The sequence below is a fragment of the Nicotiana tomentosiformis genome, chromosome 7, assembly GCF_000390325.3.
Source record: "Nicotiana tomentosiformis chromosome 7, ASM39032v3, whole genome shotgun sequence".
Classification (NCBI taxonomy): domain Eukaryota; kingdom Viridiplantae; phylum Streptophyta; class Magnoliopsida; order Solanales; family Solanaceae; genus Nicotiana; species Nicotiana tomentosiformis.
In genome coordinates this window covers 128,982,669-128,997,515 of record NC_090818.1, presented here as the reverse complement: position 1 = coordinate 128,997,515, position 14,847 = coordinate 128,982,669, and the positions used below count along the sequence as shown (strand labels likewise).

General features: G+C 41.0%; 2 protein-coding genes across 2 annotated transcripts; both read right to left on the bottom strand.

Annotated features, from left to right (window-relative positions):
- Nucleotides 1-4,697: 4,697 nt before the first annotated feature.
- On the bottom strand, nucleotides 4,698-5,312 carry LOC138896363 (uncharacterized). Its single transcript, XM_070181168.1, has one exon. The coding sequence runs from the start codon at nucleotides 5,310-5,312 to the stop codon at nucleotides 4,698-4,700; it is 615 nt and encodes a 204-aa protein (XP_070037269.1).
- Nucleotides 5,313-13,695: 8,383 nt separating this feature from the next.
- On the bottom strand, nucleotides 13,696-14,094 carry LOC138896362 (uncharacterized). The gene is made up of 2 exons (XM_070181167.1): nucleotides 13,951-14,094; nucleotides 13,696-13,899 (listed from the first exon to the last, which is right to left on the bottom strand). The coding sequence occupies exons 1-2, from the start codon at nucleotides 14,092-14,094 to the stop codon at nucleotides 13,696-13,698; spliced, it is 348 nt and encodes a 115-aa protein (XP_070037268.1).
- Between the last annotated feature and the right edge of the window lie 753 nt (nucleotides 14,095-14,847).

Genomic DNA, 14,847 nt, shown 5'->3' with positions numbered 1-14,847 from the left:
GTTTGCTTCTGCCACTCGTCTCTCGCACCTGCGGCTGGCCAAGCGCAGGTGCGATCACACTAGAAGCTGAAGGCTTTAGCACTTGCCTTCAAGTCCAATCTTGATCCGAGCCTTGTCCGTTTAACGCCCGGGGCCCCCGGGGTCCCGCCCGAACGTACCAACAAGTTTGAAATCATAAGACGGACTCGCTCAAACTATCGAAACACACAAAACAACATCAAAACCAAGAATTACACCCCACACTAATTGAATCAAAATATGAACTTCAAGTTCTTCAATTTCACTCCCAACGCTCTGAAACGTACTTAAACTACTCGGAATGATACCAAATTTTGCGTGCAAGTCTTAAATCACTATACGGAACTATTTTAGATCTCATAATCCCATTTAGACCTCGATAACATCAAAACATACTCCAAACCAAATTTTAAAGAACTTTAAAACCTTCAAAGAACCAACTTTACTATTAGGCGCTGAAATGCTCCCGGGTCATCCAAAACCCGATCCGAACATACGTCCAAGTTCGAAATCATCATAAGAACTTATTGGAACTGTCAAATCCCGATTCCGAGGTCCTTTACTCAAAACGTTGACTGAAGTCAAACTTAGCCTTTTCAACCAACCTTAAGGAACCAAGTGTTTTCGATGTCTACCCGAACGCTTCCAAATTCCTAACTAACCATCCCCGCAAGTCACAAAGTAGTAAAAGCACATACGGGGAGTCTTATTTTAGGGAACGGAGTTCTAAAAAGCAAAATGACTTATCGGGTTGTTACATTCTTCACCTGTTAAACAAACATTCGTCCTCGAACGGGTTTAGAATTATACCTAGAGTGCTGAATATGTGTGGATATTTGCTCTGTATGTCCTCGGCCTCCCAAGTTGCTTCCTTGATTGGTTAGCCCCTCCAGTGGACATTTACCGCAGAAATCTTCTTGCACCTCAACTGGCGAACATGTCTATCAACAATGGCAATTGGCTCATCTTTATAACCCAAGCTCTTATCTAGCTGAATTGTGCTGAAGTCTAACATATGTGATAGGTCGGCATGATACTTCCAGAGCATAGATAAGTGGAAGACCGGATGGACTCCCGATAGACTGGGAGGCAAAGCAAACTCATAAGCAACCTCTCCAACTCGTCTCAACATCTCAAATGGGCCTATAAATCTTGGGCTTAACTTGCCCTTCTTCCCGAACCTCATAATCCCCTTCATCGGTGAGACTTTCAATAGAACCTTCTCGCCCACCATAAATGATACATCACACGCCTTTTGATCCGCGTAACTCTTCTGTCTGGACTGTGTTGTGCGGAGTCACTCTTGAATCAACTTTACCTTTTCCAAGGCATCCTTCACCAAATTCGTACCATATAACTTAGCCTCGCCGGGCTCAAACCATCCAATGGGAGAACGACATCGCCAACCATATAAAGCCTCAAATGGAGCCATCTCGATGCTAGACTGATAACTGTTATTGTAAGCAAATTCGACCAAGGGCAAGAATCGATCCCACTACCCTCCAAAGTCAATCACACATGCTCTGTGCATGTCCTCCAGGATCTGAACTGTCTGCTCCCACTGCCCGTCGGTCTGTGGATGGAATGCCGTGTTGAGCTCTATGCGGGTCCCCAACTCACTCTGTACTGCTCTCCAGAAATGAGAAGTAAACTGAGGGCCTTTGTTTGAGATGATGGAAACAGGCACGCCATGCAACCGAACTATCTCTTGAATATAAATCTGGGCCAATCTCACTGAAGTATACGTAGTCACAACGGAATGAAGTGTGCCGACTTGGTCAACCTGTCGACCATGACCCAAACTGCATCAAACTTCTGCAAGGTCTGCGGCAACCCAACTACGAAGTCCATAGTAATGCGCTCCCATTTTTACTCTGGTATAGTCATCTGCTGGAGTAGGCCACCTGGCCTCTGGTGCTCATACTTAACCTGTTGGCGATTTAGGAATCTAGCCACATACTCAACTATGTCTTTCTTCATCTGCCGCCACCAATAATGCTGGTGATACATCTTCGTAGCACCTGGATGGATGGAATATCGAGAACTGTGCGCCTCCTCTAGAATCCTCTCCCTCAAGCCATCGACATTAGGATCACATAGATGACCCTGGAGTCACATAACACCATCTTCACTGATAGAAACCTCCTTGGCACCACCCTACAGTACCGTCTCTCTGAGGACCATCAAGTGCGGATCAATAAACTGCAGGGCCTTGATCTGCTCCAATAGTGAAGACTAGGCAACGACACACGCAAGAACTTAGTTAGGCTCTAAAATGTCCAACCTCACAAGTTTGTTAGCCAAGGACTGAATGACAAAGCTAGTGGCCTCTCCTCTACTGAAATTAATGCCAAGCTACCCATACTCTCTGCCTTTATGCTCAAGGAATCCGCGACCACATTCACCTTGCTCGGATGATAAAGAATGGTGATGTCATAATCCTTCAGTAACTCAAGCCATCTATGTTGCCTCAAATTGAGATCCCTTTGTTTGAACAAATGCTGCAAGCTGTGATGATCAGTGTAAACCTCACAGGATACCCCATAAAGGTAATGCCTCTAGATCTTAAGAGCATAAACAATAACATCCAACTCCAAATCGTGCACATGATAATTCTTCTTGTGGGGATTTAGCTGACGTGAAGCATATGCAATTACTCGCCCCTCCTGTATCAATACACAACCCAAACCAATGCATGAAGCATTGCAATACACAGTATACATCCCTAAACCGGAAGGCAACGCTAGAACTGGTGTTGTAGTCAAAGCTGTCTTGAGCTTCTGGAAGCTCGCCTCACAATCATCGGACCAACGGAACGGAGCACCCTTCTGGGTTAGTCTAGTAAAAGGTGCTGCAATAGATGAGAAGCCCTCTACAAATCGGCGATAATAACCTGCTAACCACAAGAAGCTCCTGATCTCAGTCGCCGTAGTAGGACGAGGCCAACTCTGAAATACCTCAATCTTCTTGGGATCAATCTCAATACCCTCGCCTGATACAACATGCCCCAAGAATGCTACAGAATCTAGCCAAAACTCACACTTGGAGAACTTAGCATATAGCTTCTGTTCCCGCAAGGTCTGAAGCACCACTCTCAAATGCTGCTCGTGCTCCTCCATGCTACGTGAGTAAATCAAAATGTCATCAATGAAAACAATGACAAACAAATCAATATAAGTCCTGAACACCCTGTTCATCAAATCCATAAACGTCGTTGGGGCGTTGGTCAAGCCGAAGAACATCACTAGGAACTCATAATGGCCATATCTAGTACAGAAAGCGGTCTTCGGAACATCCGAGTCCCGAATCTTTAACTGATGGTACCCCGATCTCAAGTCGCTCTTAGAGAACACCCTAGCACCCTGCAACTGGTCAAACAAATCATCAATACGCGGCAACGGGTTCTTATTCTTAATGGTAACTTTGTTCAACTGGCAGTAATCAATGTACATCCGCATAGTCCCATCTTTCTTCTTCACAAATAGCACCGGTGCACCCCAAGGTGATACACTTGGCCGGACGAACCCCTTTGCTAGCAACTTCTCAAGCTGCTCCTTCAACTCTTTTGGAGCCATACGGTATGGTGGGATAGATATAGGCTGGGTACCTAGAGCCAAGTCAATACAGAAATCAATGTCACGATCTGGTGGCATGCCTAAAAGGTTAGAAGGAAACACATCGGGGAACTCCCAAACTATTGGTACTGAATCAATCGCCAGAGACTCTGCGGTAGTATCCCGAACATAGGCTATATAAGCCAAGTAACCCTTCTCGACCATGTGTCGAGCCTTCAAAGAAATGATCCGACTAGGCGTGCTGACAGACGAACCCTTCCACTCCAATCTAGGCAATTCGGGCATCGCCAAGGTAACCGTCTTGGCGTGGCAATCAAGGATGGTGTGATATGGAGATAACCAGTCCATGCCCAGGATAACCTCGAAGGTGGTCATATCGAGTAATATGTGATCTGCTCTAGTCTCGTAACCACAGAATGTGACTACACAAGACTGTAGATCTGATCTACAACAACAAAATCGCCACAGGAGTGGACACATAAATAGGAGTGCCCAAGGACTCCCAAGGAACATCCAGGAAATGAGTAAATAGAGATGACACATATTAATAGGTAGACCCTGGATCAAATAATACCGAAGCATCCCTACTGCAGACGGAAATAGTACCTGTGATCACGACATCTGAGGCCATTGCATCTATTCTGGCCGAAAAAATATAAAATCTGGCCGGAGCACCACCTGGCTGGCCTTCACCTCTAGGACGGCCCCTACCCACCTGCCCTCCACTTCTGGGTGGTCGGACGGCTGGTGCGGCTGGTGGTGCTGAAATCATAGGTTGTTGACCATGTTGCACTGACTTGCCCCCAAGTCTGAGACAAAATGCCTTCATGTGGCCAGGATCTCTGCACTCATAACAACCTCTCAGAACAATAGACTGATGCCCTGAAGTCTGACCCTGGTGGCCTGAATACCCACTGGAAGAACCCTGAATAGTTGGTAGGCAGTAGGAACTCTCTGGCATGGCACTAAAATAGGGCCGCACTAGAGCACCCCGAGGAGGAGGCGGTGTTGGATATGTAGGCCTGCTCGGCTAGCCTCTCCCCAACTGACCTCTGCCTCAGATGGAGCACCACTGAATCCTCCCGAATGATGGAATCTCTTGTCCTACGGCATCTGCTCTCGATCCCGCTGATGATAACCCTCAATCCTCCAATCTATCTCCACAACCAGCTGGTAAAAGATCCCCATCTCGACCTCTCGGGCCATAGTGGATCGAATACCGGAGTGCAACCCCGCAATGAACCTCCGTACCCTCTCTGCCTCAGTAGGTAGTATCATCAATGCATGGAGAGACAATTCATGGAACCTCGCCTCATAATCAGTTACTGACATCTGGTCCTGCCGGAGCTGCTCAAACCGAGATCGCAACTCTTCCCTCTGGGAGGGTGGAATATACCTATCCAAGAAAAGGCGTATAAACTGATCCCAAGTCATAGGAGGAGAACCCACTGGCATGCCGAAAAGATATGACTGTAACCACCTACGGGCCCTGCCCTCCAGCTGGAAAGTAGTGAAATCCACCCCATGAGACTCTAATATCCTCATGTTGTGCAGTCTGTCCCTGCACCGATCAATGAAGTCCTGGGGATTCTTATGTCGCTCACCTTCGAAGACAGGAGGGTGTATCCTAGTCCATCTATCCAATAACTTATGCGGCTCGCCGGCCGCAGCTGATCTAGGCTCAGGTGCAGCAGCTACAACTGGCTGGGCTCCGCCCATAGGTAGTGCACCCGGGGTCTGATATACGGCAGCTGCATGCCGGGAGCCTGGGCAGTAGGGGTCTCTGCTCCCCCTCCCGCCTGAGATGTGGCTAGTGCCGACATGAAATCTACCGGAACTGGCTCTGCTGCGGGCACCTCACCCTGCTCCTCAATAAGGGGATCCTCTACTGGATCCGCTGGTGGTATAGTTGGGGCAACTCTGGGACGTTCTCATCCCCGACCTCGGGATGGTGCCCTCCCCTGGCATCTGCCTCGGCCCATAACAACATGAGGAGCAGCTCCTCCTGGGTTTGGAACATCCGCAGTGCGCGTTCTAACCATCTGTGAGAGAATAAGAGAAAGAAACTTAGTATAACATTAACTGCACGATAGGAGATGAAGAAAGAGTAGTTTTCTAACACCTTGTAGCCTCTCAAAGTAAGTGCAGACATCTCCACACCGATCCACAAGACTCTATTAGGCCTGCTCATAACTTATGATACCTACGTGAACCTAGGGCTCTGATACCATGTTGTCACGACCCAATTTACCCTATAGGCCATGATGGCGCCCAACGTTGCCGCTAGGCAAGCCAACTTTAAACTAACTCAGTGATCCTTCTTTTAGCAGTTTAAAAATAGTTGATTTTTAATTTATACACAATTAAGGAATGGGGTTTTTTTATTATAAAACAAATGAGAGACCAAAATTTTTAAAACATGTGAGATGAGATAAATAACCCAAATATCATCAAGTGCCTACTAACATAATCTTCCAAGACCCGATATCACAAGTATATGAGCTACTAGTAGAATATACAAAAGAGTACTACAAAACTGTCTGAAACAAAATAGAGAGAAAAATAAGGCAAAAGGAAGACTTCGGTTGCTGCAGAATGGGCTCGGAAGACAACTCACCGCAAATCTCGCAGTAGTAATCAAGTATGCGCGCCAGACTGATATCCAGAAGCACCTACCGCATATCCTGCACATCAAGTGCAGAAGTGCAGCGTGAGTACATAAACAATATGTACCCTGTAAGTATCTAGTCTAACCTCGAAGAAGTAGTAATGAGGGGTCGACTTTGACACTTACTGTGGGCCAATAATAAAAATATATATACAACTACTAATTAAACATTAGATATATAAATGACAATAGAACTCAAAAGGCAAGAATTTAAAAGGCCAATCCTTTCACCGAATAGCAATTACCAACCCAATTTCTCTCCTTTAATATTTTTAACCTATCAAACCAATGAAGCAATATCAAACATATTGGAGTTCCCAGTATTATTTCACACGAGTTATGCCGAGGACGTACGGACCGATCCAAAATAAATATAAATATACCGTGTGCACTGCCGAGGGTTAAACGACGTGAACCATAGATGCATCTATTAACCTGCCGAGGCGATCGGCCCGCTCTCATGAGAGTAGTGAAAATTTACCCCGCTCGCGGAATATACTTGCGACGCAGTTGAACATAGAATTTCTTGAATTATCATAATATCCCTCAATTCTTCCAAAATAAGAAGATTTAACTAGAACCCTTAAAACTTGAAAGAAATCCTCAAACTCAGTTATATTCAAAGCAATTAATAAGCATAATCAAATAACGGTGCCAACAAAATATGTTGTAAACCTGAACTACCCGGACATAAGCATGAATAGTAGCTACGTACGAACTCTCGTCACCTCGTGCGTACGTAGCCCCCACAAATAGAAGCACATTTCAATTAAGTTCACCTACGGGGTTAATTCCCTCTTAGAAGGTTAGAAAAGAGACTTACCTCGTCTCAAAGCCCACTTTCCGGTCCAAGATTGTGCTCAAAACCCCAATTCGGTGCCAAACGACTCGAAAATAGTCAAATATTATATAAATCGATCAATACATTCTCAAAAGTTCCTAATCCAACTAATAAAGGGATTACCCAACCCCAAATGTAGGATTCCTAAAATTCACCCCCGGGCCCACGTGCCCGTATTCCAAAATCTTCGAAGAAAGTTGTTATCCATAACATTATGAACTCAGATATATGATTTTCACTAGATTCCATAACAAATTTCGTGGTTAAATCTTATTTTTATCAAAAACCTAGGTTTTCACCTAAACCCTAAGATTTTCACTAATTTACATGTTATAATCTACTCATGAACTATGTATTTAATTCTCATTGTATAGAAATTACTTACCTAAAAGTGCTAGATGAAATCCTCTCTCTAAGAGCTCCAAGAATCACCCAACAAGGAAAGAAAATGAGCCAAAAATGACTAAGTCCCGTCATTAAATGAGTATTCTGCCCAACAATATTTTCGCATATGCGATGCCTGGGACGCATTTGCGGCGTCGCTCCTGCAGACCTAGGTCCACTTCTGAAGAAGAGCCCAAGGCTGGCTAGGCTCGCTTTTGTGGATGGGCCCCCGCTTCTGCGGTCCCGCTTCTGCGCCCATCCTGCCGCTTTTGCGGCTCAAGTCGCTTCTGCGCTCACTCCCCTCGCACATGCGCCTTCGCAGGTGCGCAAACTTGTCTGTTCCTGCAGTCCTGGGAAGCCTTGGATGGTTCACTTCTGTAACTCGTCTCTCGCACCTGCGGCTGGCCAAGCGCAGGTGCGATCACACCAGAAGCTGAAGGCTTCAGCACTTGCCTTCAAGTACAAATGTGATCCGAGCCTTGTCCGTTTAACGCATGGGTCCCCGCCTGAACATGCCAACAAGTTTGAAATCATAAAACGGACTCGTTCGAACTCTTGAAACACACAAAACAACATCAAAATCAAGAATCACACCCCTATCCAATTGAATCAAAATATGAACTTCAAGTTCTTCAATTTCACTCCCAACGCACCGAAACGTACTTAAACTACTCGGAATAACACCAAATTTTGTGTGCAAGTCTTAAATCACTATACGGAACTATTCCTGATCTTAGATTCCTGTTTGGACCTCAATAATACCAAAACCTACTCCAAACTAAATTTTAAAGAATTTTAAAATCTTCAAAGAATCAACTTTCACTATTAGGCGCTGAAATGCTCCCGGGTCATTCAAAACCCGATTCGAACATACGTCTAAGTCCGAAATCATCATACGAACCTATTGGAACCATCAAATCGTGATTCCGAGATCGTTTATTCAAAATATTGACCGAAGTCAAACTTAGCCTTTTCCGCCAACCTTAAGGAACCAAGCGTTCCGATTTCAACCCGAATACTTCCAAATCCCTAACTAACCATCCCCGCAAGTCACAAAGTAGTAAAAGCATATACGGGGAATCTTATTTAAGGGAATGGGGTTCTAAAATCAAAACGACATATCGGGTCGTTACAAGCATCTTTTTTAACTGAAAAGGGACAGTTATGCCTCAGCTATTCTCTTCCTATTTTCCTAACCCCCTTAACATCTGTATTTATCCCTTTTTGACCCTAATTTTAACCTAATTTCTTCATCTTATGGCTTTTTAATCCCATATCTCTATTCTAAAACATTCAGACTATTAACAAAATAGTTTCTTCTAGTTTTAATTCCCTAAATGTCCCATTTATACTTTTGTTAATTACACTTCGTCCTCAAACCCCTTTTGAAATTCAATAGCAAAATCAATCTAAGTCTCTTGCACTCGATTGAACCCAAATCAAATAATAACCAGCAAACAAACAAGACAAATCAGCACTAATAAGTTTACCAATTAAACCTAGCTACTCAAGAAATTAATTAAGCCGTATTCACTTAGCTTAAAACACATGCGACTAAACAAATCTAAGAACAAGCAAATCATGAATAACGAAACAACAGAGATGAAAACAAAAGGCCAAATATTTAAACAAAATAAATATAAACTAAGATTTAAAAACAAACGTGGTTATTGCAAAAAATTATGAAAAGAAACTGAAAAGAGGTACCATCTTTGAACTAGATCGAAACAGGGAGAAAATCGGGGAGCTTAGTAATAGTATTTCCTGCCGAAACTCCGGTGGTCATGCAATGAGTTAAAATTACTATCAATCGATTGCTCTTATCAAGAGCACTCGACTAATGTCGATTTCAAACTCAAAACGACCAAGAAAAATCTCATAACAGGAACGGATTAGGGTTTGAATGACTTCTAGATCTGAAATTCGATGGATTTGACGGGGATTTTGGAAAAATTGATGGTGTATTGTGAATGGAGGTGAGATGAGGAGTGTAAGATGAGAATTTTGGGTGTTTTGGGAGCGTGGCCGCCGGTAGGGGATTTTGGACGGCTAGGGTTTGAGAAGATTTGAGAGAGATGAGGAAGATAGAGAATGAAAATGTCTCTAAGGGGTCGGTTCGGACAGTTTTTTGGGAGGGGGTGGTTAGTTCTAGTACGTTGGATCTAGGTTGATGAACGGATGAGATCAGTCTAAAACAAAACAAGGTCGCTTGGGTGCTTAAGGGTGGACCGGACTTGGATTGGGGTTTGGGCTGGGGCGGATTTTCAAGAACTGGGCTGCTGAGGTGCTTGGCCCATTTCGAACACAACAGCCTTGTTTTCTTTTTTATCTTCCTTCACTTTAATTTTAGAATTAACCAATTTTATTTTATACTCTTAATTCAAACTAATTTGTAAAATTAACCTAAAAACCTATTTTAGTTTAGCAATTAACTAATTAATTTATTAACAGTGTGAACTAATGAAAGAAAACTACTAATTTAAACCTAAAAGCAAAAAATGCAAAATGACTACTACTCTTTCTTGTGATTTTCATTTGATTAATGTATTAAACAAATGTGATTAAATTCTAAAAATGCAATTAGAATGTCATGAATGAAATAAAATATTTTTGGTAGTTTTCTATGGTTCAAAATATTCCTAATAATGCAATGATGCAAATAATCTAATAATGCAACAAATATGCAAACTCATAAACAAATGAAATTCCTAAAATTCTATGAAAAATAATTAAAACTATTTTGAATATATGTTTTATGAGTAATTTCTCATAGGGCAAAAATTATGTGCTCACAGAACTCACTCTGCATGAGATTTGAGAAATTCTTGCACAAAAGAAGATTAGTACTACAAAATATAATATCATTTATATAAATTTGGATAATGAGATTACCTTCAGTGGATCTTTTAATAAGTAAAATAGTATCCACCTTACCTCTGTAAACCCATGATCAGTTAAAAGGAACTCAATCTTTCATACCAAGCTCGAGGGGCTTGTTTGAGTCCATAGAGAGCTTTAGCTAACTTATACACATAATAAGGAAATTATGAGTTTTTAAAGCCAGGAGGTTATTTTACATATACCTCCTCATCAATGAAACCATTTAGAAAAGCACTTTTGACATCCATTTGAAATAGTTTAAAGCCTTTAAAAGATGCATAGGCAAGTAGTATACGAATTGATTCTAACCGTGCTACCGGTGTAAGAGTTTCATCATAGTCGACTCCTTCCTACTGTGAGCAGCCTTGAGTTACTAGTCTGGCTTTGTTGCTCACTACCTTTCTTTCTTCATTTAGCTTGTTTCTGAATACCCACTTTATTCCAACTACAGTAGTATTTGCTGGCTTAGGTAATAGTTCCCAGACTTGATTCTTGTCTAATTGATCAAGTTTGTCCTACATAGCTTGTATCCAGGTGACCAGGTGGAGTCTTTTAGGGCTTTATCAACTTTCTTTGGTTCTACTTGAGAGATGAGTGGAATGTTGGCCTTCTTTTTAAGAGATCCTCTGGTTTTCATTTCTTCACTTAGATTCCCTATGATGAACTTTTGAGGGTACTCTGGTTCGCTTCTTCATTCATTTGGTCACGTTCTAACTGCAGAAGTAGTTTGACTCCTTTTGTGGTTCAGTAGGATTGCTCACAGGTTCACTAGTCGATTCTGTGACTATGACTGTGCTATCAGTCGACTTTTGTGACTTGTTTGCCCGTGGTACTTCTTGACTAATATCTTCATCACCTGCAATGATTCCTTTCTCGGTCATAGTATTATTTTTATCGAATATAACATGCACTGATTCTTCTACAAATAAAGTACATTTATTGTAAACTCTAAAGGATCTACTATTAATGGAGTAACCGAGAAAAATACCTCCATCACTCCTTGGATCAAATTTTCCAAGGTTATCCTTATCATTATTGTGGATGAAACACTTACTTCCGAACGGATGAAAGTAGCCTATATTAGGCCTTTTGCCTTTCCATAATTCATATGGATTCTTCTTCAAAATGGGTCTTCTGAGGCATATGTTGAGAATATGACATGTTGTAATTACTGCTTCTGCCTAAAAATAATTTGGCAATAAATGTTCTAATATTATTATTCTGGCCACATCTTGTAGAGTCCGATTCTTGCGCTTAACTACCCTATTCTGTTGGGGTGATCTTGCAGCTGAGAAATTATGAGTATAACTCTGATCGTTGCAGAATTCTTCAAAAGCTCTGCTTTTAAATTCTCCTCCATGGTCGCTTTGGATGTTGTGATAAGATACCTTTTTTCTCGTTCAATTCTTTTGCAGAAAATCTCAAAGTTTTTCAATATTTCATCTTTATGAGATAAGAAAATCACCCATGTAAAACGTAAGTTGTCATCAACAATAACAAAAATATATTGTTTACCTTTAATGTTGGCAGTTCTAGTGGGTCCAAACAAGTCCATATGAAGTAATTGTAAATGCTTGGTAGTGGACACAATGTCCTTGGTTTTGAAAGAGCTTCCAGTTTGTTTACCAATCTGACATGCATCACATATATGATTTCTAGAAAAATTGAGTTTGGGAAAACCAATAACTAAATCATGCTTGGAGAGTTTTTCAATTAGATGCATGCTTGCATGACCAGATTTTTTATGCCAAAGCCATAGATCATTAGATATGGATGGTTAACAAATATAACTATGTAGATTTTCAATGTCATTAAGAATATTAACATTCCCATATCTTTTACCTGGAAGAATAATTTTACATGTCTCATCTTCAATGGCACATCCTGTTTTCTTGAATTTTACTTCATATCCTGAATCACATAGCTGACTTATACTCAAGAGATTGTAGTTGACTCCATCTACAAGATATACCTCTATAATATCATAATTATTGTTGAATGGAACTGTGCCGGTACCAACTATCTTTCCTTTTGAATCATCACCAAATTTGACATTTCCTCCATTTATTTTTGTGACTTCTTTGAACAGATTTTTGTCACCAGCCATGTGACTGGAACACGCATTGTCTAAATACCATTTTCTTTTGTAACGCTTTCTGTGGTGTTCCTGCAAAAGAGAATTATCACCTTCTTTTAGGTACCCAAGCTTGCTTGGGTCCTTGTTGGTTAGTTCTACTGGAATCAGGATTATTTTTGGGTTTCCAAATCCATCCTGAAAAATTAGATTTACGAAATCTACAAAAGAAATATTTGTGTCCAACCTTGTTATAGTAATAACACACAGGGGTTGATCCAGTTTTCGATCTACCACTTGTGTTAGTACTTGTAGACTCAGTTCTAACCGGTCCTTTTCCAATTGACTTATAAGTCGTCTGGTTAGACTTGACAGAACTATGACTGGTGGATTTGGGCATGCCATTTAGTTGCATTTGTAATTTTTGAACCTCGTCTTGAAGCACATCTCTTTCGATTTCATATGCTTCAAGCTTAAGTTCCCGATCCTTACTTTCCCTATTGAGTCTCTTTAATTCATTCAACATTTTTTGAGACTCCTTTAGGGTAAGGTCAAGGATATCCTGTAATTCATTACATCTATCACAGTTATAGGGTCTTACCTCGCTTGCTTCATCTCGTGCCATGAAACAGTTTTTAGTGTCTTCTTTGCATTCATCGTCTGATGCATCTTCATCAGTCCATCAACCAGAATATTTGTTCTTATCATTTTCCAAAATAGTCAAGAAGCACAGATTGGCTATTTCTTCATGTTCTGAGCTATATTCATCACTCCAGCTTCCGAATGATTTATTTTTATTGAACCCTCTGGAGACTTTTCTTTTAAGATTTGGGCATTCATCTTGAACATGGCCATACCTTCCACACTCAAAACACTTTTCGTTATTCTTGTCTTGTTCATTGTATTGCCGGGTTCGTCTAAATGACATCCTTCCCATTTTGTGCTTCTGTAACTTCTCATCAATCCATTCATGTTTCTTGATACTATGGCAATTTTTTCTTCAAGAGCTTCTGGATCATCATCAAAAATATTTTTAGGTCCTTCAGTAGTAGTCTTGAAGGCAACTGTTTTCTTCTTTTCTTCATGACACATTTTCTTAAGATGAGTTTTCTCAAATGCTATAAGATCTCCTCGTAGTTCATTATATAAAAGTTTGTCTAGATCTTGTGATTCAAGTGCAACTACTTTTGTCTACCATGTGGTAGGCAAGCCTCTCAGGATATTTCGAACTTGATCACCACTTGAGTAAGGTTTATCAAAAAGCTTTCAGATCACCAATAATTTTGCTAAATCTTGCAAACATCTCCTCAATGGATTCTCCTACTTTCATCTCGAAAAGTTCATAATCGAGAACCAACAGGTTTATCCGAGTTTCTTTCACTTTGTTGGTTCCTTCATAGGTAACTTTCAGTTTGTCCCATATTTTTTTGGCGGTATCACACTTTGAAATTTTCTCATACTATTCTCCATTTATAGCATTATAAAGCAAGTTTTGTGCCTTGGCACTAACTTGAATGACAACCATTTTCTCGTTTATGTATTCATCTATATCTTCAGGATCAGCGGATGATTGAGTTGTTGCTGGCAGTGCATATTGTTTCTTTTTGATAACACGCCATACTTTGACATCATAGGACTTTGCATGAATTTTCATGCGCACTTTCATGTGGGTGAAGTGTTGTCCATTGAAGTATGGTGGCCTTACTTGCGATGTCCCTTCTTGAAAGAGTGCTTCAATAATTACTTAGTTTGACGTGATCTTTTCTTACTAGCTGTTAAGCAAAAGATAAAAGTGTGAGGCCTACTCTTTTACCAATTGAAAGTACAAGAGGTGGTGAATTATCGATTTTTCTTTTTGTACCTTAAGTAGTTGACTAGTTTACTAATTAGTCGACTGAAGGTAAGAACAGAATATAAATAAAGCAGAAATAAAATACAGAAATTAAAGACACCTGGATTTTTATATTGATTTGGATTCAATGTGAATCCTACGTCCAGTCCCTTGAGTTGCAAGGGTGTTCTCTTCTAGTATTTGAAGTTTCTCGATACAAGAGAGTTGATATAGTTTTACACCAATAACTTAGTTACTATGCCACTTCTCGCTTGTTGATACAATACCTCACCAGTATTTTTCTCTTTTTCTTCTCTCACTAATTACACAACAGACCTAAAGTGAACTACAATGCTTGTTTGGAGTAGAACAAAAGTGATAGTGGTTCGTTCAAAGTATATTTCTTCAAAGTTGGTGCAGTGGGTATTTATACTTTGTGAGGCCTTCATGTTTTGTGAGTCTTGAGAGATTGCAAACCCAAGGGAGTGATCTCAGAAGGAATCGTAGATTCATTCTTTCCAAGTATAGAATATTTCTTCTGTTGATTTTCCTTGACTTGCGGTCTTGATTCATTAC